Raw genomic sequence first — 23,549 nt, 5'->3', positions numbered from 1 at the left:
GTAGCAATGTATCAAACTTATCTAAAAATACAGAGCTTATATGGTACCCAGGGGTGCGATATATGCTGATAATTAGTGTGTTATACTCTTTAAGTTCTATACAACAACTTTCAAATGTGCCTTCTTCATTCAGATGGCTAAAATTCTGTCTGATATCATAGTCTACCGTGGAATGAACTAATATGCAAGAGCCTCCATACCCATTGGTCCTACAAAAGCTGGTAGCCAGTTTATAACCTGTAAGTTTATTCAGGAGACTGATATTTTCAGATTTTAGCCAATGTTCATTAAGGCATATTACTTTCACAGATTGTTTCACACTTTCTAGCAAAATTTCTGTATCATAAAGCTTTCTGATCATTCCTTCAGACAGACCTCTTATGTTCAAGTGCATAACGAAATTACTACTGCATATATTATTAGGTAGAGGGTCTTTAAAACTAATTTGACTATAAAGTAACGGAACATCCACCTGAGTGTTGACTGCTTGTTCTGGATTCGTTGTATTGGGCCAAATTCGGATAGAACTGGCCCCCTTCATCAGTTTCCCTGTGTGTGAGCATCTGGATGATGAGTAGGTACAGTTTTCTTGACGATAATTTCAGTCTTTGCTGTATGTTCTGAGGCTGGTTCTGGCACCGTCTCATCTTCTGGACGTGATGTTCCTGTTTGAGCTGGCGCTGTGGCTGCGATTTTGAAATTGTTTTCTCGTTATTGCTACTCGTTATATAGTGGAATGTTGAGTCGCGGACAGGCACTACAGAAAGACTAATAAACATGTAAGCTTTCAGCCAGAAGGCCTTCTTCTGAACTAGACAACTTACACATGTGTATCCTTTTCATAATACTGTCATTATTCCAGCCTGGATTTTCCATAATATATAATGGAGCATATATTATGGCATCAGCCCACGATATGTGGTGCACTCTGTGCTAGTCTATGTAAGTGCTACAGTTAGTTGCTATGTGCTTAGTTTGATGTTTGTCTGTTTAATAGCCATATATCTGTTTTCAGTCCCAATGTTTTAATGAATTTTAATCACATTGTCTGTATATGACTTCAGTGCCTTAGCTCATGATGGAGTTTTAAATAATGTAGTCGAAGTAAGTAATAGTTTTTATTTTCCATTTAGGAATTGTAATCACTTTGTATTCACAACTGGGAGCAATATATCATTTCTTCTTGTTGTTGTTGTTAAAAAAATTTAGGTAACTCCTTGTTCTTCTGAAGAAGATATCCTTAGTGGTATTGAAACCTGGATCAAGTCTAATAATAAATGAAAATCAGCAACTTATTGGCTATGTACTTTATTAATAGGACGCTATGAGATATAGTCTATGACCAGTCACAGTTTGTACTCACATGGCACTTTCTGTCTGTTCCACAGAGCCGCATGTGGGCACAGGATCTTGGGTTGCTAATCTAATATGAGTCTATGCAATAGCTTGGCATAAATGAAATAATTAAATTAACTGGAGGCCAGTAACTTTCATTTGAATAAGAAATTACAAGAACTATAATGCGAACATGATGGTTTTGCTGTAAAATTCACAATTACACTTGAAAATTGACACTGTGAACAGTTTTTATGAATTGGAAGCTACATGAATACGTCACAGACTAAGTGGCAACTACAATTCTTGACATGCAGTTGATCATAGGATTCAGCTGTCACTTTAATCAATTGAAAGCTTTCAGAGGTTTAAATTTTTTATTTGTTCTTTTCCATCTGATTAATTTATACACAGAAATAAACAATTATTCATATATGGGCTTTCCTATGTGACCTTCCTGGTAGTAATTGCTTTTATTAAGAAGTTATTAAAGATATACATATGGTTTCTTCTCATGCAAGTAAGCAATGTGACTTCCTCCTATGCATGCAGCATAGTTCATTAATGATCTGTGCCATATGGTGCAGTTCCTAATGCTTTCTTCATGAAAAGCTACCATTAGCCCTATACCTCAAAGGCATCTAATGGTAGCTTTGATCAAAGGGGTCAAATGCTAACTCATAAGAGTGTCATTTTGAGTTATTGCACATTATATGTTGATTAAATTCAAAAGTAAGAATATTATTGCAATTAAACACATCAATTTAGATATGAGACTGAGCAACAACTCATATTGGACAAGGATTGCAAAGGAAATTGCCTTTATTTTTTTTTAAGGAACTGTACCATTAAATGAGAAAAGAATTTTACTCGTTTTTAAATAATAATGACTCTTAAATATATAACAACTTTCTTTGAGAGTATATAACATTCATGTTCAGAGTGAACTGTATTCACTGCCGCATATTTGTTACATGCTCTCTATAGCATGTGTGGTGGTCAGTGGCATCCTGAAGAGCATTGTGTTGCAGCATTGGTTAAGACAACTGCTACTGTTTGCTGTCCATCTACTGGGAAAATAGTTGTAATATGCCATGAAAAAATGTTTGGTACCCTGTAGGAACTTGCAACTCTTTCTGGCCAAAGTAAATCTATGTAATTGGATAGGGCTTTGTTAGCTGCAATTATCAATAGCAATGCAACTTCCTCTTAAGTTGCAATATTGAATTGTGATACCTCTGAGTTTTATGATTGTAAGCTTACCTTATGAAGTTCTTTGGAAAGCGGATCTTTACTAGATATTGTAGTCTTCACAAATTCATGTTTCTCAAGCTGAGTCTGCTTAAGTTTTGTAGTAGTCTGTATTCAGTATGAGTCAGAGGGTAGGTGCCTAAGGTCAAGTATGAAAACACTGTGCATTGGGAAATAGAAAGAATCTCAAATTAAATAAGTTATAACGAATATTGTGACTATTCAAGTGATATAAATATTGACAGACTGTAAGAAATGGAAATGTGATAAAAGGTTGCATATTTATTAAAGAATGAAATGGAAAGTAATGTGCTGAGAAGTTTTGAACCAAACATGTCAGAAGATTGGTGACTCAGGTGTGCAGGATTAACAATTGTTTAAAGGACATTGTGCCACCAAGCTGTATTTTAAATTATTTTATTTGCCCTATTTGTTTCGGACACTGCCCATTGTCAAGTGGATCCATAGTAACAGATGTCGAATGGACAGTGCCTGGAACTAGAGATGCAAATAAAGTACTCTAAAACACAGCCCAGTGTAATAAAGTCCTCCTTCGAATTTACTGAGGCTGTAGGACCAATCCAGAAGAAACTGATTAATAACTGTGCATGCTACATGAAGAATGATACTTGCCCAAAATGATATTTAGTTTAATATTTAGATAATGCCATAGGAAATGATTTAGAGTGACGATAACCCCAGTGAAACTAGTTTGTAAGATGATCAAGGGTGTGATTAAAACCACTATTGATTAAATTTGCTGTCTAATAAGCAATGACGTTAATTGAAAATACTTCTAATTAATAATTAACTGTAACCAAAGACATTATATTACTATTAAATTTCTATACAGAAATGCTATCAACTATATTACAGATTGAAACAGAGATGGGAGATTTCTAATAGACACACAGTCACAACTGTAAAGCTTCCCTTGTTCATATGTAGGCCTATGTAACAGCTTCGTTTCCAACTAACTAAATTCTGATAGTCTTCATTAAATTTGTAACTAGAAAATGAAAGTGGAGCAGTGTGATATGGTGAAAAACAGTTTCAGCAGTTAGGCATTTTTATGATGACTTTGCAATAAATTTACTACCTTGTGAGTTTTATTGACAACTGTACAGGATTTCTAAAGAACGGTAGCATTCCTAAATATATCACTGGGAACAATACCACCTCCACTATTCGTTACTTAATGTGATGTAGCACAGGAATTATGCAGTAGTTTTCTCACTTCTCAGTGAATTAATCCTGTTCAAATGTAACAAGATGATGATCAGGTAAGACTGAAGCTGAGCAGGCAGTGGACATCTGGGACAATTGTGTCTACAAATGAGACTACAAAATCTGGTAAAACCCCATAGGGTATTTTTTCACTATAAATGGATACTGGTGGAACACCTAGGGAAGTTTTCATCCATTTGGAGGTGGTTGTTATGGTCAAAGTCCTGAGTGGAACATAGGAGAACAGGAGAAGAGCGTGTTGGTCGATCGGAAACTGGAAGCTGAGTGGGCGAGGTGTCTCTGCCATGGCCCTCAGTGACCCACATCCAAGACCCCATGCAATTCCTTCCAACACTCTTATTGGTTGAAAATTGCAACCCTAACTCTACCATAGTGCCCGACTGGTCAGCAGTCCACACCATGAGAACCATGCAAAGGTGAGCAGTGCATGCTGAAACTGTGGCCAGGCTGTGAATGGCCTCCACAGCAACCAAGTCAAAGCATGGAAGTTGAAATTGAAAAATAAAATTTTAAAATACTTTCATCCCATATCCCTGCAAACAAATGGCTTCTGCACAGTGACAACCAAATTCTCTCTCTCTCTCTCTCTCTCTCTCTCTCTCTCTCTCTCTCTCTCTCTCTTCCCGCTCTCCCCTCCCCTCCCTTCCCCCTCCCCCCACACCTCCCTTCTACACACACACACACACACACACACACACACACACACACACACCACACGAGAGAGAGAGAGAGAGAGAGAGAGAGAGAGAGCTAGCTATATTTTTACTAGTACTAGTGTGGCTGAATTTGACTTTACACATTTGTTTACTTTTTACAGCTGTATAGTTTTGGAGAGACAGTATCAATACCATTCTGGACGGATTCTTGGAAACCTGATAGCTTCTACAATAAAATAGTGGAAAATAAATGTCGTGGGCTTCATACTCTGTGTCTCCTTGGTAAGTGATGAATGTCTTTTATCTTTAAATAAATGTAAAGAAGTAATTGATGTTTGTGTACCCTGAATGTAAATAAGACTCCTACACCATTTTATCATTTAATACACAAATGTAGCTTTGCTCCCAGGAATCATTTTGACCCCCATGAGACACACTTCTCAACAATTTACCTAAACATCATCTCCTGTTTACCTGTTAAATTCATGATGCAACATGTTGGAGAGATATGCTTTGAATTATAATTAAATTATCAGAGTGTTTAGAAGGAATATAAGAACAACACAGCGGGAAGAGATTTACAAAGCAAACACAGGAGGAGGAGAAGCCGCTGCTCCTCAAACATAGGCTTAAATCACTACTAATCCTTTTTTCTCCAGAGACAACCAAGAGTAAAATTCCACAAAAGCAACAGTAAAGAAGTACACTACCTGCAGTTAAAGTACCAAAAAGAAGAGTGATTTAAGGGGAGTGACACTACTTTACCATCAATAATTTAAAAACTTCCACTCTATCACAAAAAATGTGTAAAGTGTGCACTACACACCCAGAATGAGAATTGTAAAAGTAAATTGTTATTCAGGAGTATTGTAAAACAGTAAACAGATAAAATTTTTGATACAAATGAGTCATTTCCCAATCAGTATGTGTGACAGAAGTCATTGGTTATGATTTTCTGTGAATAATTCATAGGGGCAGTAAGTGTATGGGGCCTAACAATGAACAGTCAAATGAAGAAAGATTTAGTTAACTTAAGCAGACACTGTATACCTCACTGTAAGGTAGCAGTTTCAGAGATGGGTTCTATTCAGGTAAATTGCTATTTAGATAATTATTTAGATCAATAGGTAATTCAAGAACCCTTTATTCATGGATAAAATGATTTTTCCTCCCAGTGAATACAAATAATTATTTGTTATTTATTTTTCTAACTTTAACTAATGAATAACATAGACTACCATCACATCATCGTCTACTTCTTAGCACTTTCTCATTTATAACTTGTCTGTTCCTGTGCTAATTGTGGTTTCTTTTGGTGAATTATTTATTAGTTCTTTGTACATGTATGTGGCTCACAGTGAGAAAGTGCCAGGTCATAAATCAAATGGTATGGGATTCAACCCTCAGTTAGCCCTATGACCTTTTCTTGTACTGCTCAATCCTTTCACCTCTGCCAGTGATTTGTTAATGGGAAAAATGTTAAGTTGCAATGTGGTTCAGATTCCTTGTTAAAACTGTTGTGACCCTATAACTGGCTGGATAAACCAATTCAAAGGTTGGAAGAAGGCCAAGGACATAATATCCTTAGTAGGACTGTGCACATGAAAGCAGTGTTGTGTTCAAACCAATGTACGATTTGAGTCCAGCTTTGCTTATTTTACAACATAACAGTTGTAACATAAAAATGCTTCGTCGGCAAATGCGTATGTCAGTTACATTTCTCACACAGCCCATGCAATTGACTCTGCACTCAACAGTACTTTCTTTCATTTGTTCCATCCTTCCCCTGCCAACATGTGGAAGCTCTGCTGATATAACTAGGAAAAGGCATAAAAGGAGCCAACAAAGACTAATTTGCAATATCTTCAAATGGAATATCTGTTGTAGTTACTTGTTCGAGTTGCACATCTAAGATTGTTCGAATTAAGTGCTGGTCCACCGTCGAACTTTCTGAGTCACTTAAAATGAAAAAAACACGGAAAAAATTGTGGAAGAATATTGTGCGTATATCTCTTGTTGTGAATAATCTAGGGCAACTCATGTTTGCAGAAGAGAATGTGATGAAAGGTCAGAAATTATTTCGCAAGTTTAAGTCTTCTGTGATCCTATTGTTTGTTGAAATGCTGAACAATTAAAACATTTCTAATTATAGGATAAATATAACTAGTTGAAGGATACGTACTAGAAAAATAAATGAGAAACAAGCGATAGAAATAAATTTATTTATTAATGCATAAAGTAAAACAAGTGTGCATATGCTCGCGCGCGCAACACCCCCCCCCCCCCCCTGCCCCCATCACACACTCACACTCACACACACACACACACACACACACACACACACACACACACACACACACACAGAGAGAGAGAGAGAGAGAGAGAGAGAGAGAGAGAGAGAGAGAGAGAGAGAGTTGTGAACACATGGTCAACCCACAGTAGGAGTTTTTTTTCTTAAGTTTCCCCTCATTGGAGTGGTGGTTAACCTTGAAAGAGTAACCAAAACATTAGCATGGCTAAAATTTTCTGGTGCTCTTACATTTGATAGTGTGGCACAGTGCTAGATGGAATTCACAGAGAATTCACTTTTGAACTCGAAAACAGTTATTGCAACAGTAACTGAGAAATGAAACCAAATTCATGAAAGCCTCTAAAAATTGTCTATCATTAGGTCATTGGAATCAGAGGAAGGTAAGAAATGATAGATGAAGATGATGCTGAAAACTGTGGTAAGAATGATGATCTAGAATGTCAAATGATTTTCTGTTTAGTGGCAACACTGATAACAAGGGATACAGTAGCTGGTTACCATCACACTTTTGATGCACTGTGCTTACAGCAAATTGTTATGCTACAGCGGTTGCTAGTTTTGTTGTTCAAACATTGATTTAAAGGGAGAATACGTAATATTAGCCAAGATGAATCACAAAACCATACTCAAATGTAATGCTACTTGACATCCAAAGTCATCTGAAATAATTGAAAATATTAAGGACAAACTCAAAGTTAGCCTGACATGAGTAATTTGTAGGATGCAGTGAAATTATTTGATCTGAGGTAAGTGTATGCACTTCCATAGAGATTTAGGTCATGGAAAATTTAAAAGAGGCACTAATTTTGAATGCATTAGAATCCATAATATGTTATGCTCCCTTTTCTGACACTGTGGATGTACTGCAAGTTGGAAGAAAGAGGTATTACAGACTTTTAGTACTACATAAAAGGTTGCAAAAACTGGAGAAAAGTTCCCTTGTACACTTCAACCCACTGACAACTTTCAAGAAAATGTCAGTTTGAAGAATTTTTTTGCTCCTCTGCACCAAAGGGATACCATTATATATTGCAGCACTGTCTTACCCATGATTTAAAAATGAATGGGTCACCTGTACTGATGTCCATCATCAAGGGAAGGTTAAAACAAAATTCAGACATATAGTAGTCAAATAAATATGACGAGTCTGAAGATGAGTTAGTACAGAAGAAGAAAATGTTTTTTTTTTAGATTTCAGACCAGGTCTGGGAGGTAAAAGTATTTGCCAAGAATTAGAGGAGAATTGAAGTTTTCGTAACTTTTGTTGAAGAAATAATGATTTGAAAGTCTTAGATCATTATCCTGAAATAAAGGTGATCTTCAGAAGCAGCTGTCTTTGATATCTGTAGAACATGTTTCTTCATACACCACAGTGCCATAGCTTTTGATGAAGTATTTGGAAGAAGGATTGTATAATAGTTTTATAAATGACCAAGGATTCTTTGATTTGAAAGTTGTTTTATTCATATACTCTTACATTCACAAATGGTGAATGACAGTGTTGTATACTGAAAATGTTGGTATGGCATGCAACAGAAACTTATTAGTTGTATGTATAAGTACATATGACACTGCTCATTAACTATGGTTTTATCTGTAGTGGAACTCTGCTCTGCTTTGTCCTTGCACATTCTTAATGAAAGAATTTTATTTTTCAGTGCAGGAAACCATCATTCTGCTGATGACAATGTAGGCAGTACCATTAAAAGCAGTTTATAGAGTTCCACAAGTCCAGTGTGAAGCTCATTTTGATACAGCAAAATTTGTATTTCCTTCACATATTTGGCTTCAAGGTGTTGTGATGTAAACATAGCACTCACTTCAGATTTTAACTAAAAATATCAAAACACTTCCTGTATATTGTTGTTAGGTTTTGAAATGGCTACTCAGGAAACAGTCTACAAAGCTTGAGAACATCTTTGAGTCAAACATTTAAACAAAGTTTAAGCCAGGCACCAAATCAGATCTGATGTTTAATTGCATGATTATAGTATATAACATCTCAAGGCACATCCTCCTCTAGTCACCCTTTACAGATGTTTCTGTGCTGTTTTCTCTTCTTCTCTTCCTTGGAGTATCACATGTGCCTTCAGCCTTGCACCATTTTTTACTCAGAGCCATTGTATCTCTTAGTGCACACTTTTCTTTGAGGTCTTCCAAATCTTTGCTGCAAAATATGTCTGCACAATGTTAAATGTAACATATGTCAATGAAAACATTTCTTAAGACAGAATAGGAAGTTAAACTGAAATCTCCTATCATCATGTGAGATACACATGCTTTATTAATAGCAGTTGGGTTCCAATTTTGTGGATTTTCCAAAATGTACTCATACTAATCTTCAAGTTAAGCCCTATGAATTGCCACAGTTTGTACCAAGCTACTTGAATAACCCCATCTTGTTAGTGAAAGTTTTGGAAATATCTTCTTTGCTATTGTATGTAATTATTTTGTTCTTTTGGAGGAATGTGTAACCTCCCCCTCACTTATCGACCTTAATGACAGTGAAAAATTAAACCGCATGTACCTAATGGAAATTTGGGAAAAAGCAATCGTCACCGAAGTTAATCTGTCGGTAAAGAGGGAGGAAAGGGTTACATCTAAATGAAAGGAAAAATGCAAATGAAACTAGTGGAAATTAATTTTGAAATAGGGATAAAGTTAATAAAGAAAGTAAATGTGCGGCCGTTACGTTAACAATCAACTAGCGGTAATTAGATATTTGAGATTTGGGGGAAATTACGGTCGCCAGTCCTATGGACAATTACTATAATAACTGAAAAAGAAAGGTTATTACCCATATAATTAGCACTAGAAGCGTGGCAACTGAAGGTTGACACGTGTAGTGTGAAAACTGAAAGTTTGTCAGAAGTAATAAATTTTGCTACACTTAATTTAGCAAAAGAATTAATAAAACAGGAAAATCGAAAGTTAATTTAGTGACTGAAGTTAATAGTGAGCTTTCTTTCTGAAGCACATCGAAATTCAGTGAAATACAGTTAGTCTTGGACTACCTCAACAATCATTTCTAAAGCTACTTGAATCTACGCAATTTAGAAAGAAGAGATTTAACTTTGAACTTGAATTAAACGATTCTGAACAATTAACAATAGTAAATTTTAGTACGTACCAAGCTGAGCTGCAGTCACAGCTAAAATACGGTAACAAAACTCGCACTCTTAATTTGTGCCTGTGTAATCTAGTTATTGTAGCCAGCTATGAATACTTAAAGTGAACTTTGAAATTAAAGCAGTGAAATGGAATTATGCTGGCATTTGAATTTCAACGACACTTGGGTTCATTTCGGAAAAGGAAGGGACCCTACTTGGCAATGCAATTGGGACAATGAGCAACAAAGGTTCATGCTAAGTTGCTGTAATTTTGCGAGGCAAATGGAACAATTTGAAAAGCTGAGGTCTGCCATACAGTTCTGAAACTTTATGTGCTTTTGGTCTTCCTTGTTGGTTGATTGAAGGTTTGAAGCCGTCGATCGAGGAGGTGGGGACAGTCACTCATTGTCTGCCGTTGCTGTTGCAGAAGCTGGATATTGGCGCGCCTTCTTCTCGACACGGTCACCAGGCGAAACGGGCTCTTGATGTGCGCTAGCTAATGCTTCCCGTCCGCGACACCATGTCAGAAACTATCATCGCGAGTCGAGCGCAATTACATGCTGCCAAACCCCGAAAGCGCGGCAACTCGCGGGAGCGTCACACAACACACCTGCTCCACTCGCTACTCCAGCCAGACTCCGACAGCTCTGCCCGCGCTCCACGCGGCAGAGTTAACACTACCAAAGATCCTACACACTTTGAGTCTTCACACGACCTATCGATGTAATCATTTGATAGCAGTTTTCCCTAGGCAAGACCCAGCGTAAAAATACAAATAATATTTACGAAACAAACCAATTATACATCGACATAAATGCATAAATATATATATACAAATAGTAAAACAATTACAATATGTAAAGACACAGAAATGTCATATATTCAGGTAACAAAAATAAGGAAAACAAATTATAGTACAATAGATGGAAATAGGAGGATATGCATTTCCGGCGTTACAAATGTACAAACAAATGCTACACAACCACTAAGATCAATAAAAAAACTTTTACATGCACTCATACAAAATACTGCCTGTGATAAAACCAAATTCAATTTGTGGGTGTAACAGTGCATAAATATGGCATCTGGAATTACTTTCCTAACTTTTGAAACTTCCTGGCATATTAAAACTGTGTGTCAGACCGAGACTCAAACTCAGGACCTTTGCCTTTCACAGGCAAGTGCTGTACCATCTAAGCTACCCAAACATGACTCACGATCCATCCCCACAGCCTGAGTTCTGGCAGTACCTTGTCTCCTACCTTCCAAACTTCACAGAAGCTCTTCTGTGAACCTATCAGAACTAGCACTTCTGGAAGAAAAGATATTGCAGAGAAATGGCTTAGCCACAGCCTGGTGGATGTTTCCAGAATAAGATTCTCACTCTGCAGTGGAGTGTGCACCGATATGAAACTTCCTGGCGCATTAAAACTGTGTGCCAGACCGAGACTCAAACTTGAGACCTTTGCAAAGGTCTCGAGTTTGAGTCTTGGTCAGGCACATAGTGTTAATATGCCAGGAAGTTTCATATCAGCGCACACTCTGCTGCAGAATGAAAATCTCATTCTGGAAACACCCACCAGGCTGTGGCTAAGCTGTGTGTCCACAGTATCCTTTCTTCCAGGAGTGCTAGTTCTGCAAGGTTCGCAGAAGAGCTTCTGTGAAGTTTGGAAGGTAGGAGATGAGGTACTGGCAGAATTGAGGCTACGGGGATCGATCATGAGTCATACTTGGGTAGCTCAGTTGGTAGAGCACTTGCCCGCGAAAGGCAAAGGTCCCGATTTTGAGTATCGGTCTGGCACACAGTTTTAATACGCCAGGAAGTTTCGTATCAGCACACACTCCACTGCAGAGTGAAAATCTCATTCTCGATACCTAACTCTTTATTTGCACACCGTTTGAATGTCCCACCCTGGTGGCCATCCAACCATATATTTTTGCATGCAAATTCTTCGAGATTGTCTGTTGCAATCTTTGATGTGGCTTCTGCCAATCTTTCAGTGCTAATGTAAGTTTCAAGCTTTCTGACTTCGTATCTGTGTGAATGTGTAAGTGTAACTTTTCAGTTTATGACTTTTATAATAGCGCAACTTTTCATAGAGTGTTTTTTACCTGACTGTGTACATGATGTAACTTTATGCTGACTAGTAGCTATAGCTAACCATTAATTGTACTGCTTATGTAGCTTCTGTGTTTAAAGTACCCATCTGCAGAGTTACAAACATTACTTGCAATATTTATAGCCACAATGCATCTGACCCTAAGACATGTTAATAACTCTGTTGCTATATAAACTCTATATGTAATCTCAATATGTAGGTTTCCAGTGCAAAACAGTTACACAGCTATTGACCTAAATAACATCAGAAAGTATTTCATACCAGTCTCACTGAACGTAATATGAAAATACAATCACTATTCCAGATGTACACTAAACAGTGCTTAATTCTGGTCCTAATAATCACTTTAGCTTACCTGTGTGACAGTGGTTAGCTGTGCATTGCTTTGTAATCACATTTCACATAAAATTAGGGAAATAAATCTTGCCATGTGCAGTGCGAGAGTGTTACACTCCAGCATAACATGCAGTTAACAGTCAGATCTCATGAACTGCAGTGCAAGCCCATAGTCTGTTTTAAAACTTTTAAATAGCAAGTGGGTTGTAGAGTCTCAATGTTGAATAATTTGAAGTCTTTTAAGTTCCTTTCTGTATTCTGAAACCAGATTTTTTAAAAAATGTGAACATGTATGTATTGTTACAGGCAAGTGCAATGACTTTAAATATTGAACATAAATTCCTTGATATTATAATTTGAAGCAGATTGTTTTACACTGATTACTTTAAAAGAAAAGGGGTTGGGAGTGATACGTTTCTTTCCTGAGGCCAAGCATATTCTGTGTTACTTGAAACAGGGGCACCAAATAGCCAAACAATGAGAGTTATAAAATTTACATACAAAAACTGAAAAAGTTCCCTAAATGCAACCTCCCACTTTCTGCTAAGCTAGTACAAGTGACAAATTACCTTCTTTAACATATTCCAAGTTATAGCAACAGCATTCCAAAATGACATCCCTGCACCAACACACACATCTGCCGCAATCAGTGCTCAACACCAAAGTTTCACTCTTGAGTGAACTAATTATTTGACAAACATATAAACTGACAACTGTCAAACAATGGAAAATCCAGGATGGAATGTAACAATACGAGAGAAGGAAAGTTGCTTCTCACCATATAGTGGAGATACTGAGTCGCGATAGGCACAGTAAAACGATTCACACATTAAGCGCGCACGCGCGCTAGTGCAAGCGCAACTTGGACACACGTCTGCAGTCTCAGAGAGCTGAAACTACACTGCGAGCAGCAGCACCAGTGCATGATGGGAGTGGCGACTGGGTGGGGGTAAGGAGGAGGCTGGGTCGGGGAGGGGGAGGGATAGTGTGGTGGGAGTGGCGGACAGTGAAGTGTTGCAGTTTAGTCGGAGGGTAGGAGAGAAGGTGCGGAGGGGGGAGGGGGTGAGTAGTGGAAAGGAGAGAAATAAAAATAAAAGAAATTAGAAGAATGGGTGTGGCGGTGAAATGACAGCTGTGTAGTGCTGGAATGGGAACAGGGAGGGGGCTGGATGGGTGAGGACAGTGACTAACAAAGGTTGAGGCAAGGAGGGTTATGGGAACGTAGGATATATTGCAGGTAAAGTTCCCACCTGCACAGTTCAGGAGAGCTACTGTTGGTGGGAAGAATCCATATGGTACAGGCTGTGAAGCAGTCATTGAGATGAGGGCTATCATGTTTGACAGCATGTTGAGCTACAGGGTGGTCCACTTGTTTTAAGGCCACAGTTTGTCGGTGGCCATTTATGCGGACAGACAGGTTGTTGGTTGTCATGCCTACATAGAATGCAGCACAGTGGTTGCAGATTAGCTTGTAAATCACATGACTAGTTTCACAGGTAGCCCTGCCTTTGATGTGATAGGTAATGTTAGTGACCGTACTGGAGTAGGTGGTGGTAGGAGGATGTATGGGACAGGTCTTGCATCTAGGTCTATTACAGGGGTATGAGCCATGAGGTAAGGGACTGGGAGCAGGGGTTGTGTAAGGATGGACAAGTATATTGTGTAGATTCGGTGGACGGCAGGATACCACGGTAGGAGGGGTGGGAAGGATAGTGGGTAGGACATTTCTCATTTCAGGGCACAACAAGAGGCAATCAAAACCCTGGTGGAGAATGTAATTCAGTTGCTCTAGTCCCGGATGCTACTGGAAAGACAAGGCACAGGAGATTTGTTTTTATACAAGGTTGGGAGGATAATTATGGTCAGTGAAGGATTCAGTGAGACCCTTGATATATTTAGAGAGGGACTGCTCGTCACTGCAGATGCGACGACCACGGGTGGCTAGGCTGTACGGAAGGGACTTCTTGGTATAAATCGGGTGGCAGCTGTCGAAGTGGAGGTATTGCTGGTGGTTAGTAGGTGTGATATGGAGAGTGGTACTGATGTAGCCATCTCTAAGGTGGAGGTCAACTCTAGGAAGGTGGCTTGTTGGGTTGAGTAGGACCGGGTGAAGCAAATAGGGGGAGAAGTAGTTGAGGTTCTGGAGGAATGTGAATAAGGTGTCCTCACCTTCAATCCAGATAGCAAAGATGTCATCAGGGAATCTTAACCAGGTGAAGGGTTTAGGATCTGGGTTTTTGGGAAGGATTCCTCTAGATGGCCCGGTCACTAACATTACCGATCACATCAAAGGCGGGACTACCTGTGAAAGCAATCATGTGATTTACAAGCTAAGCTGCAACCACTGTGCTGCATTCTATGTAGGCATGACAACCAACAAGCTGTCTGTCCGCATGAATGGCCACCGACAAACTGTGGCCTTAAAACAAGTGGACCGCCCTGTAGCTCAACATGCTGCCAACCATGATAGCCCTTATCTCAATGACTGCTTCACAGCCTGTGCCATATGGATTCTTCCCACTAACAGTAGCTTTCCTGAATTGCGCAGGTGGGAACTTTCCCTGCAATACATACTACGTTCCCGTAACCAGCAGTTGAAACGTACAGTGGATAATGGAACTCCTGGAGAAATAGCAGCGAGAGCAGAAAGGAAAACCATATGCTCTCAGTGTATATGCCTGGGGTCTCATTCAACATACTGAAGATGCTGTACAGCAGCCAAAGGGTGCAGGGTGTAACCAATTGCAGATTGTGGTATAGTTTGGTACGAACGATGCCCGTTTTCTGGATTTTCTTCGATCATTCCAACAAATAAGGTTGAGAATACCACCCATGCTCAGAGAGTGTAAATGAAGGAAAAAATCTACAGCATTGTCGCCAGACCAGATAGGGGTTAACTCTTTCTGAATAGAGTGGAAGGATCGAGTCAGAAACTGCTAAGGTTTTGTAACAAACTAGGCTGCAACTTCCTAGACTTGCACCATAGAATTGAGAATTGTAAGGTTCCCGTAAATGGGTCAGGTTGCCCTATACATCAGATGCTGCTGTCCCCCCAGGGGGTCCACAACTCTTTTGTGGACACGTGCGTAGCGAGCACGGGACCCCGAGCTAATGTGGCCCTCCTTCCTTTCCGGGCTGCATACCTTCCCTTTCCGCATCCTTCCCCGTCCCCCATCTTCGCCCCCCCCCCCCCCCCCCCCCTCACCTCTGGCTCTTTCCTTGCCTTTCTCCCCCTCTGGGAGTATGGTTTGTGCCTACGTCCGGTGACCGACGCACGAAACTGTTCCAAATTCCTTGCTTTCTACACTTGCAAGTCTTTGTCCTTCCTCTGTCCTTCTCTTTTCCTTCCCTATTCTCTTTGCCCTTTTCTCCGCTGCGGCGTTTGAGACCCCTCTTCTTTCCTTTCCCTTTCTCTTTTTTCCTCCCTGTGCGTGTCTGAAGGCCGACCCACGCACTTCCATGCGTAGCCGGTGACGGGGTAACGCGTAATTCCCCACCCCGGGTAGACAGGTAGGACATGTACGTACCCCCTGGTAACGGCCAGGCCCAGGGAGGGGTGATTACCCGAGATGATACCTTCCGAAAGTGCCGATTGGTCCCTCCGTCCGTTTGTCGGGAGGTGTGACCTGAGGTGTGAACAATCGCCTAAGGCGGGAGTGCCCTCAGTGAGGGCCCCCACAAGGGAGGAGCGCGCCATCGGAGACGCCGGTAATCATGGGGGATTCTTCCGCAATGGTTTCCTCACCTTCCACTATGTCTGCTTACAAACGTAAGTTCACTGAGTCTCAGCCACAGACAGTTCTTCCATCGTTGCCACAGTTCCTTGTTGTTTCTCGGTCTGACGAAGGTCACGACTTCTCCACGGTCAACCCTTTCATTATTCAGAAAGGTGTCGACGCAATTGCAGGTCCTGTAAAGTCTTGTTCCAGATTACGGAATGGCACCCTGTTGTTAGAAACAAACAGTGCCCTCCAGGCACAAAAATTGCTGCGTACTTCTCTGCTCCACACATTCCCTGTCCGGGTGGAACCGCACCATACCTTAAATTCCTCGCGTGGAGTCATTTATACACGCTCGCTCGATGGATTGTCTGACGAAGAAATTCAGCACTACCTGTCTGACCAGGGCGTAACGGCTGTTCATAGAGTTATGAAAGGGGTTGACACGAACATCATTCCAACCCGCACTGTCTTCTTGACATTTGACAAAGTTCAACTCCCATCGAAAATCAAAGCAGGCTATGAGATAATTTCCGTTCGCCCTTACGTCCCAAACCCTACGCGTTGCTATCGATGTCAGCGGTTCAATCACACCAGCCAGTCCTGTTCCAATCCGGCCAAATGTGTTATGTGTGGCAAGGATGCCCATGAGGGTGCTTGTCCACCTCCATCCCCTCGCTGCATCAACTGTATGGGTGACCACGCTGCTTCCTCTCGAGATTGCCCTGTTTTTAAGGACGAAAATCTCATCCAGGAAATAAGAGTGAAGGAAAAGGTGTCGACCTTTGCTGCTCGAAAATTATTCGCCAGTCGACAGCCCACCGTGCCTCAGACAGGAAAATACAGCACTGTCCTTGCTTCTTCTCGGCCAACAAAGGAGGCGGCCACGCAGACTTGCAACCTCACCTTTAGTGCCACGGTCGTCAGATTGGCCAGCGCAAAGATCGCCCGTTCAACCTCACCACTTTCGCCTGCCCACTCTATGGCTTACCCTTCGTCGGGTTCTGCTAAATCTCGAGGCCAAAAGTCAGACGCCAAGTCTTTGAAAAAAGAGCATACTCGTGAAGAGTTTTTACATACCACAACTTCACAACCATCGGTTCCTCCTTCATCTAAACATCATACTTCCAAGAAGGCTACAAAGAAACCCAGTTCCTCTCCTTCTCCGCCAAGGCGTGTCCTATCTACAGCACCACCTGGCGGAAATCGCCCTCGGCCGTCTTCTGTGTCGCCGAGGCACACTGCTGGTGGCCGGTCAACCGGCCGATCACTGGGGGCAGGTGCTGCTCCTGACCAACCTATGGATCAGGATCTTCTGCCTTCGCTGAATGCCATTCCATGCTGTCGGTCACAAGCTCTGAGCAGTCGTTGAGTTGACAGCACCCTTGGTCACATTCCTCCATTTTCTGTTCACCCTATGTCCATTATCCACTGGAATATCCGCGGCATTCGAGCCAATCGGGATGAATTGTCGATCCTCTTACGATCCTACTCGCCGGTCATCTTCTGTCTTCAGGAAACAAAGCTGCGTCCCCATGACCGCTTTGTTCTCCCTCATTTTCAGTCCATCCGATATGACCTCCCATCTGTTGAAGGCACTCCAGCCCATGGAGGACTCATGATTCTTCTCCATGATACTCTCCATTATCACCCAATCCCCTTAAACAGTTCCTTCCAAGCTCTCGTCGTCCGTCTTTCCCTTTCTGGATATACCTTCTCCCTATGTACTGTATACATTCCATCGTCCACACCACTGGCACGAGCTGATCTCCTTCATCTTCTTGGTCAGCTTCCACCCCCCTATTTGCTGGTTGGGGACTTCAAAGCCCACCACCCGCTTTGGGGATCTCCACATCCTTGTCCACGTGGCTCACTATTGCTAGACGTCTTCCACCAAGCGGATCTAGTTTGCCTCAACACTGGGGTCCCCATATTTTTGTCTGTCTCCACGACAAATTTATCTCATTTGGACCTTGCGGTCGGTACTGTTCCGCTAGCTCGGCGCTTCGAATGGTTCGCCCTTGATGATACACACTCGAGTGACCACTTTCCATGTGTCCTTAGACTGCAGCCTCAACTGCCATATATGCGCTCGCGATGCTGGAAGTTTGCCCAAGCCGATTGGACACTTTTTTCGTCCCTAGCGACATTCGATGACCGTCGCTTTCCCAGCGTCGACGATGAGGTCACACATATTACCGACGTTATTCTTACAGCTGTGGAACGTTCAATACCACGCACCTCCGAATTGCCCCGGCGCCCCCCAGTTCCTTGGTGGAACGAGGCATGCCGTGACGCAATACGTGAGCAGCGACGTGCTCTTCGCATTTTCTGTCACCATCCTACTTTGGCCAACTGTATCCGCTATAAGCAGCTCCGTGCGCGATGCCGTCGCGTCATCCGCGATAGCAACAAGGCAAGCTGGGACTTCTTTACTAGCTCATTTAACACCTTCACTCCCTCCTCAGAAGTTTGGAGTCGGCTTCGACGGTTCTCAGGCGCGCCTAGTTTCTCCCCGGTCCCTGGGCTCACTGTCGCGCATGATACCTTAGTGGACCCCGTCGCAATTTCTAACTCATTGGGTCAGCACTTTGCTGAGATTTCGAGCTCTTCAAATTACCCGCCGGCGTTTCTCCCGAAGAAACGTGCAGCTGAAGTGCGACATCTTGCTTCCTCCTCTCAAAATCACGAAAGCTACAATACTGTTTTCTCCATGCAGGAACTCCAACATGCCCTCTCTTCTTCTCGCTCCTCCGCCCCAGGACCGGATGGTATCCATGTCCAAATGTTGCTGCATTTATCACCCCATAGTCTGCGTTACCTCCTTCGCCTTTATAATCGAATTTGGACCGACAGTACTTTTCCCCGACGATGGCGGGAAGCTATCGTCGTTCCCGTTCCAAAACCTGGAAAGGACAAACATCTCCCCTCTAGCTATCGCCCCATTTCTCTCACGAGTAGTGTCTGTAAGGTTTTGGAGCGTATGGTGAATTACCGTTTAGCTTGGTGGCTGGAATCCCGCAATCTTTTAACACCTGCCCAATGCGGATTCCGAAAGCATCGTTCTGCAGTTGACCATCTTGTTGCTCTCTCCACTTATATCATGAACAATTTTCTCCGGAAACGCCAAACGGTAGCAATATTTTTTGATCTGGAGAGAGCATACGATACCTGTTGGAGGACAGGCATCCTCCGCACACTGTTCTCTTGGGGCTTTCGAGGCCGGCTACCCCTTTTTCTTCGCGAATTTATGGCAGAGCGCACATTTAGGGTGTGGGTGAACACTACTCTCTCCCGTACTTTCTCCCAAGAAAACGGGGTACCCCAGGGCTCCGTGCTGAGTGTTGTACTGTTTGCCGTCGCCATAAATCCAATTATGGATTGTCTCCTTCCTGATGTCTCGGGCTCCCTCTTTGTGGACGATTTTGCAATCTACTACAGCTCTCAACGGACCAGCCTTCTTGAACGACGTCTTCAAGGATGTCTCGATCGCCTCCACTCTTGGAGCATCGAAACCGGCTTCCGTTTCTCTCCCAGTAAGACCGTTTATGTTAATTTTTGGCGACGTAAGGAGTTTCTTCCGCCCTCCTTACATCTAGGTCCTGTCAACCTTCCGTTTTCAGACGTCGCTAAATTCTTGGGTCTTATGTTCAACAGAAAACTGTGCTGGTCCACCCACGTTTCCTTTCGGCTCGCTGTCTGCGATCGCTTAACACCCTCCGTGTCCTGAATGGTACCTCCTGGGGAGCGGACCGAGTGGTCCTTCTCCGCCTCTATCGCGCCTTAGTGCGCTCGAAATTGGATTATGGAAGCATAGTCTACTCCTCTGCTCGGCCGTCTATTCTTCGGCGTCTCGACTCTATCCACCACAGTGGATTACGTTTAGTGTCTGGAGCTTTCTACACCAGCCCTGTGGAAAGCCTTTATGCTGAGACTGCTGAACCTCCGCTGTGCAATCGACGAGCAGTCCTTCTGAGTCGTTATGCTAGCCATCTGTCTTCCATGCCTGCTAATCCAGCCCATGACCTTTTTTTCGACGCCTCCTTTGATGTAGGGTATGCAAGCCGCTCCTCCTCCCTAATACCCCCGGGAGTCCGCTTCCGTCAACTGCTCCATTCTCTTTCCTTCCGCTTACCTAAAACCTTCTTGACAACTTGGGGTACAGCACCGCCTTGGCTCCGCCCCCGGATCTGCCTGCTCCGTGACCTTTGTTGATTTCCCAAGGATGGTACCCCTACACTTGTTTATCGTCGGGCATTTGCTGCTCTATGTGCACAAATGACGGACGCCACATTTATTTACACCGATGGCTCGAAAACATCGTTAGGTGTAGGGAGTGCCTATATTGTTGGCGACACCCCAAATCACTTTCGGCTTCCCGACCAGTGTTCGGTTTATACTGCGGAGCTTTACACTGTTCTCCAGGCTGTCCACTACATCCGCCGCCATCAGCGGATACAGTACGTTATCTGCTCAGATTCTCTCAGCTCTCTCGTCAGTCTCCAAGCTCTTTATCCTGTGCACCCTCTGGTCCACCGGATTCAGGATCGTCTGCGCTTGCTCCACCTGGGGGGCGTCTCGGTGGCGTTCCTCTGGCTCCCGGGACACGTTGGTATCTGTGGAAATGAGGCGGCCGATATTGCAGCCAAGGCTGCAGTCTCTCTTCTTCGGCCAGCTATTCCATCGATTCCTTTCGGCGATCTACGGAGTGTTTTATGTCGTCGTGTTGTTCATTTATGGCATGCGCATTGGTCAACACTTCCCCATAATAAATTGCGGGAAGTGAAAGCTCTTCCTTGCGCTTGGACCTCTTCCTCCCGAACGCGTCGTCGGGAGGAGGTAATTTTAACTAGACTCCGGATAGGGCACTGTCTTTTTAGCCATCGACATCTTTTAAGCGGCGATCCTCCTCCACTCTGTCCTCACTGCTCTCAGCTGTGGACGGTAAGACACCTTTTAATTGAATGCCCCTATTTTAATCCGTTACGCTCCCGTCTATAGCTATCGCCTGATCTATCGTCGATTTTAGCAGATGACACGCGCTCAGCCGACCGCGTTCTCCAGTTTTAGTGCCAGTGAAATGACGTCAGTCATTTGAAGTTTTTTTTTTTTGGGGACCACCAACCCCTTTCTGTAGTTTATTTTTAAGCCTTCCTTCTGCTTTTAGTTTCTCCAATTTTATGACTTTCGTTCCCATTGCTGCTGGTTTTCAATTTTGGTTTTTTACTGTTTCCTAAGTCACGGACCGGGCGCTAATGACCTTAGCAGTTTTGCGCCCTTAAACCAAAACAAAAAAAAAAAAAAAGAGATGCTGCTGTCCAAATAGCTGACTGTGAGGTGCACACAAGACTTTTCTAGATTAGACAACTCTCCATCCAGTTCAAATAATGGTAACTGTAGGAGACTCAGAAGTATCACTGTAAAATACAAAGAAATGCTCTCCAGAGGCAAGAGTATTAAAATCTCAGTGGCTGACCACTGAAGCATTCGCAAGGAGGTGCAAGAGTTTGAAACACTCCAGAAAGGCAGTCAAGTTGACATAATACTTGGTACAGAAAGCTGGTTGAAACCTGAAGTTGACACCAGTGAGATTTTAGGGGAAAATTTCAGTGTATGTCGAAAGAATAGGCTAATGAGAATTGGAGGTGGCGGTAGATGAGAAACTCATATCTGGTGGCATATCTGCATGTGAGATTGTTTGGGTAAGACTGAGTATCATGGGTGAGCATATAATTATAACTGAATCTTTCTATCAACCAACAGACTCACCTTCTCTTGTAATCAAAAACGTTACAGAATACCTCAGTTTGTAGTACATAACCACACCATTCATGCTGTAATCATCGGGGAATACCTTAACCATCCAACGGTCAATTGAGATAATTACAGTTTTGGTAATAGTTGGCTTCATAAGACTTCCCGTGAAATATTTTAAACGTCTTCCCTAAAAACTACCTTGAACAAATGGTTTGAAACCACATCGTGATGGAAATATGTTACATCTAATGGCAACAAATAGTCTTGACCTCCTTGAAGATGTCCACAAGGACTGACAGTGGATATTGAATGGATACAAAGAAGGGCAACACAAATGGCCGAAGGTTTGTTCGAACCATGGGATCATGTCACAAAGTTACTGAAAGAACTGAGCTGGCAGACATTTGAAAATAGCTGCAAACTATTACATGAAAACCTACTTAGAAAGTTTCTAGAACTAGCTTTAAGTGATGAATGTAGGAATGTATTACAATCCCCTCTTGTGAAATGGAATGTACCCTCTGCCATGCACTTTGCATTGGTTCACGGAATTTGGATGTAATATAAATTTAGATAACCCGTGTTTTACTTTGGTTGACAATCATATTATAAATTCTCTTTGAGACACTAGTGATTCCATGCAGTTAATATTCCATGTTCTTTGTTGTCTTTAACAGAATCATTGAGTTATTGGCAAACCTCAAAGTTGTTACTTCTTCTCCCTGAACTTTAATTCCATTTCCAGATTCTTCCCTGGCAATGCTCATGTCACAGTATGGCATGGAAATGGCCGAAACACCCTTTCATGTGTGGATATTACAACGAAGACATCATTGTGTTATACAGAATAAATGTAAAAAATATAGTCTATCCTTCGTACTAAAGTTCTGCTTTTTATTGTTACCTCCATTATTCTTAACCACAGACTAAGTGCTCTTTGGAGCTTCCCTAATTTTATATCTACTTAAATTTATATATAATATAGCATTGAATGTTGCCATGGAAACTGTATAGTTTCTTGACAAGGCGTCTGCTCATCGTTATTAGGTGTGTTTGTAGGAAGCTGTAATGCCGACCCAATTTATATGGTAGCTCACTAGAAAAGCACAAGCACCCAGAGGAGGAAAGGGGCTGTAATATCACTGCAAGCGAAGTTGACATCCAGTTCTTCCGATTGTCAAAAATTATCTTACCATACCAGGTGGTGGTAACATTTTACTTGCTACCTGTTTGCTTATGAAAGCCAAGATAATGGCTCTCTGTTATGCTTCCTTTGCATAATCAATACAGAGTATATAACAATAAATCAAGCATGGTAGCAGTAAAGTTACAACAATAATTGGTTAATACTCATCTTTCATAATTGCAATTATTCCCTGATAGTGAAATTGAGCAACTTTCTTCTGCAGACTAATATTTCCCTGGTTCTTGTTATGTGAAACACTTTTATAGCACTCTGTTGAAGGGCAAACACTGTTTTAAATTTTGACTGAATGTTGTCAAATTCTTAATAATTTTTCCAAATACAAAACTCTACAGAAGTCAACATAAAACTAGTCTGACAACATTAACAACTGCGAGCTCTGATGCTCATCCATTTATAAAATCTAGACAACTGAAGTTAAAAAATCCTTTGCAGAAAATATAATTTTAACAAAGTTACAGTCACAAAAATTAATTTTAGTTCAGTTAGGTCCCACTATGTT

General features: G+C 41.8%; 1 protein-coding gene across 2 annotated transcripts in view; it reads left to right on the top strand.

Moving 5' to 3' along the window:
* Positions 1 to 23,549, top strand: part of LOC124794973 (diphthine methyl ester synthase) — an 89,330-nt gene that overhangs the window by 53,042 nt on the left and 12,739 nt on the right. For both annotated transcript variants that reach the window (XM_047258704.1, XM_047258703.1), the window contains exon 3: positions 4,652 to 4,772. In XM_047258704.1, coding sequence (XP_047114660.1) covers positions 4,652 to 4,772 — 121 coding nt within the window. The remainder of the gene's footprint in view (positions 1 to 4,651; positions 4,773 to 23,549) is intronic.

This window comes from Schistocerca piceifrons, chromosome 4 (assembly GCF_021461385.2).
Source record: "Schistocerca piceifrons isolate TAMUIC-IGC-003096 chromosome 4, iqSchPice1.1, whole genome shotgun sequence".
Lineage (NCBI taxonomy): Eukaryota > Metazoa > Arthropoda > Insecta > Orthoptera > Acrididae > Schistocerca > Schistocerca piceifrons.
This window is presented reverse-complemented; position numbering and strand designations above follow the sequence as displayed.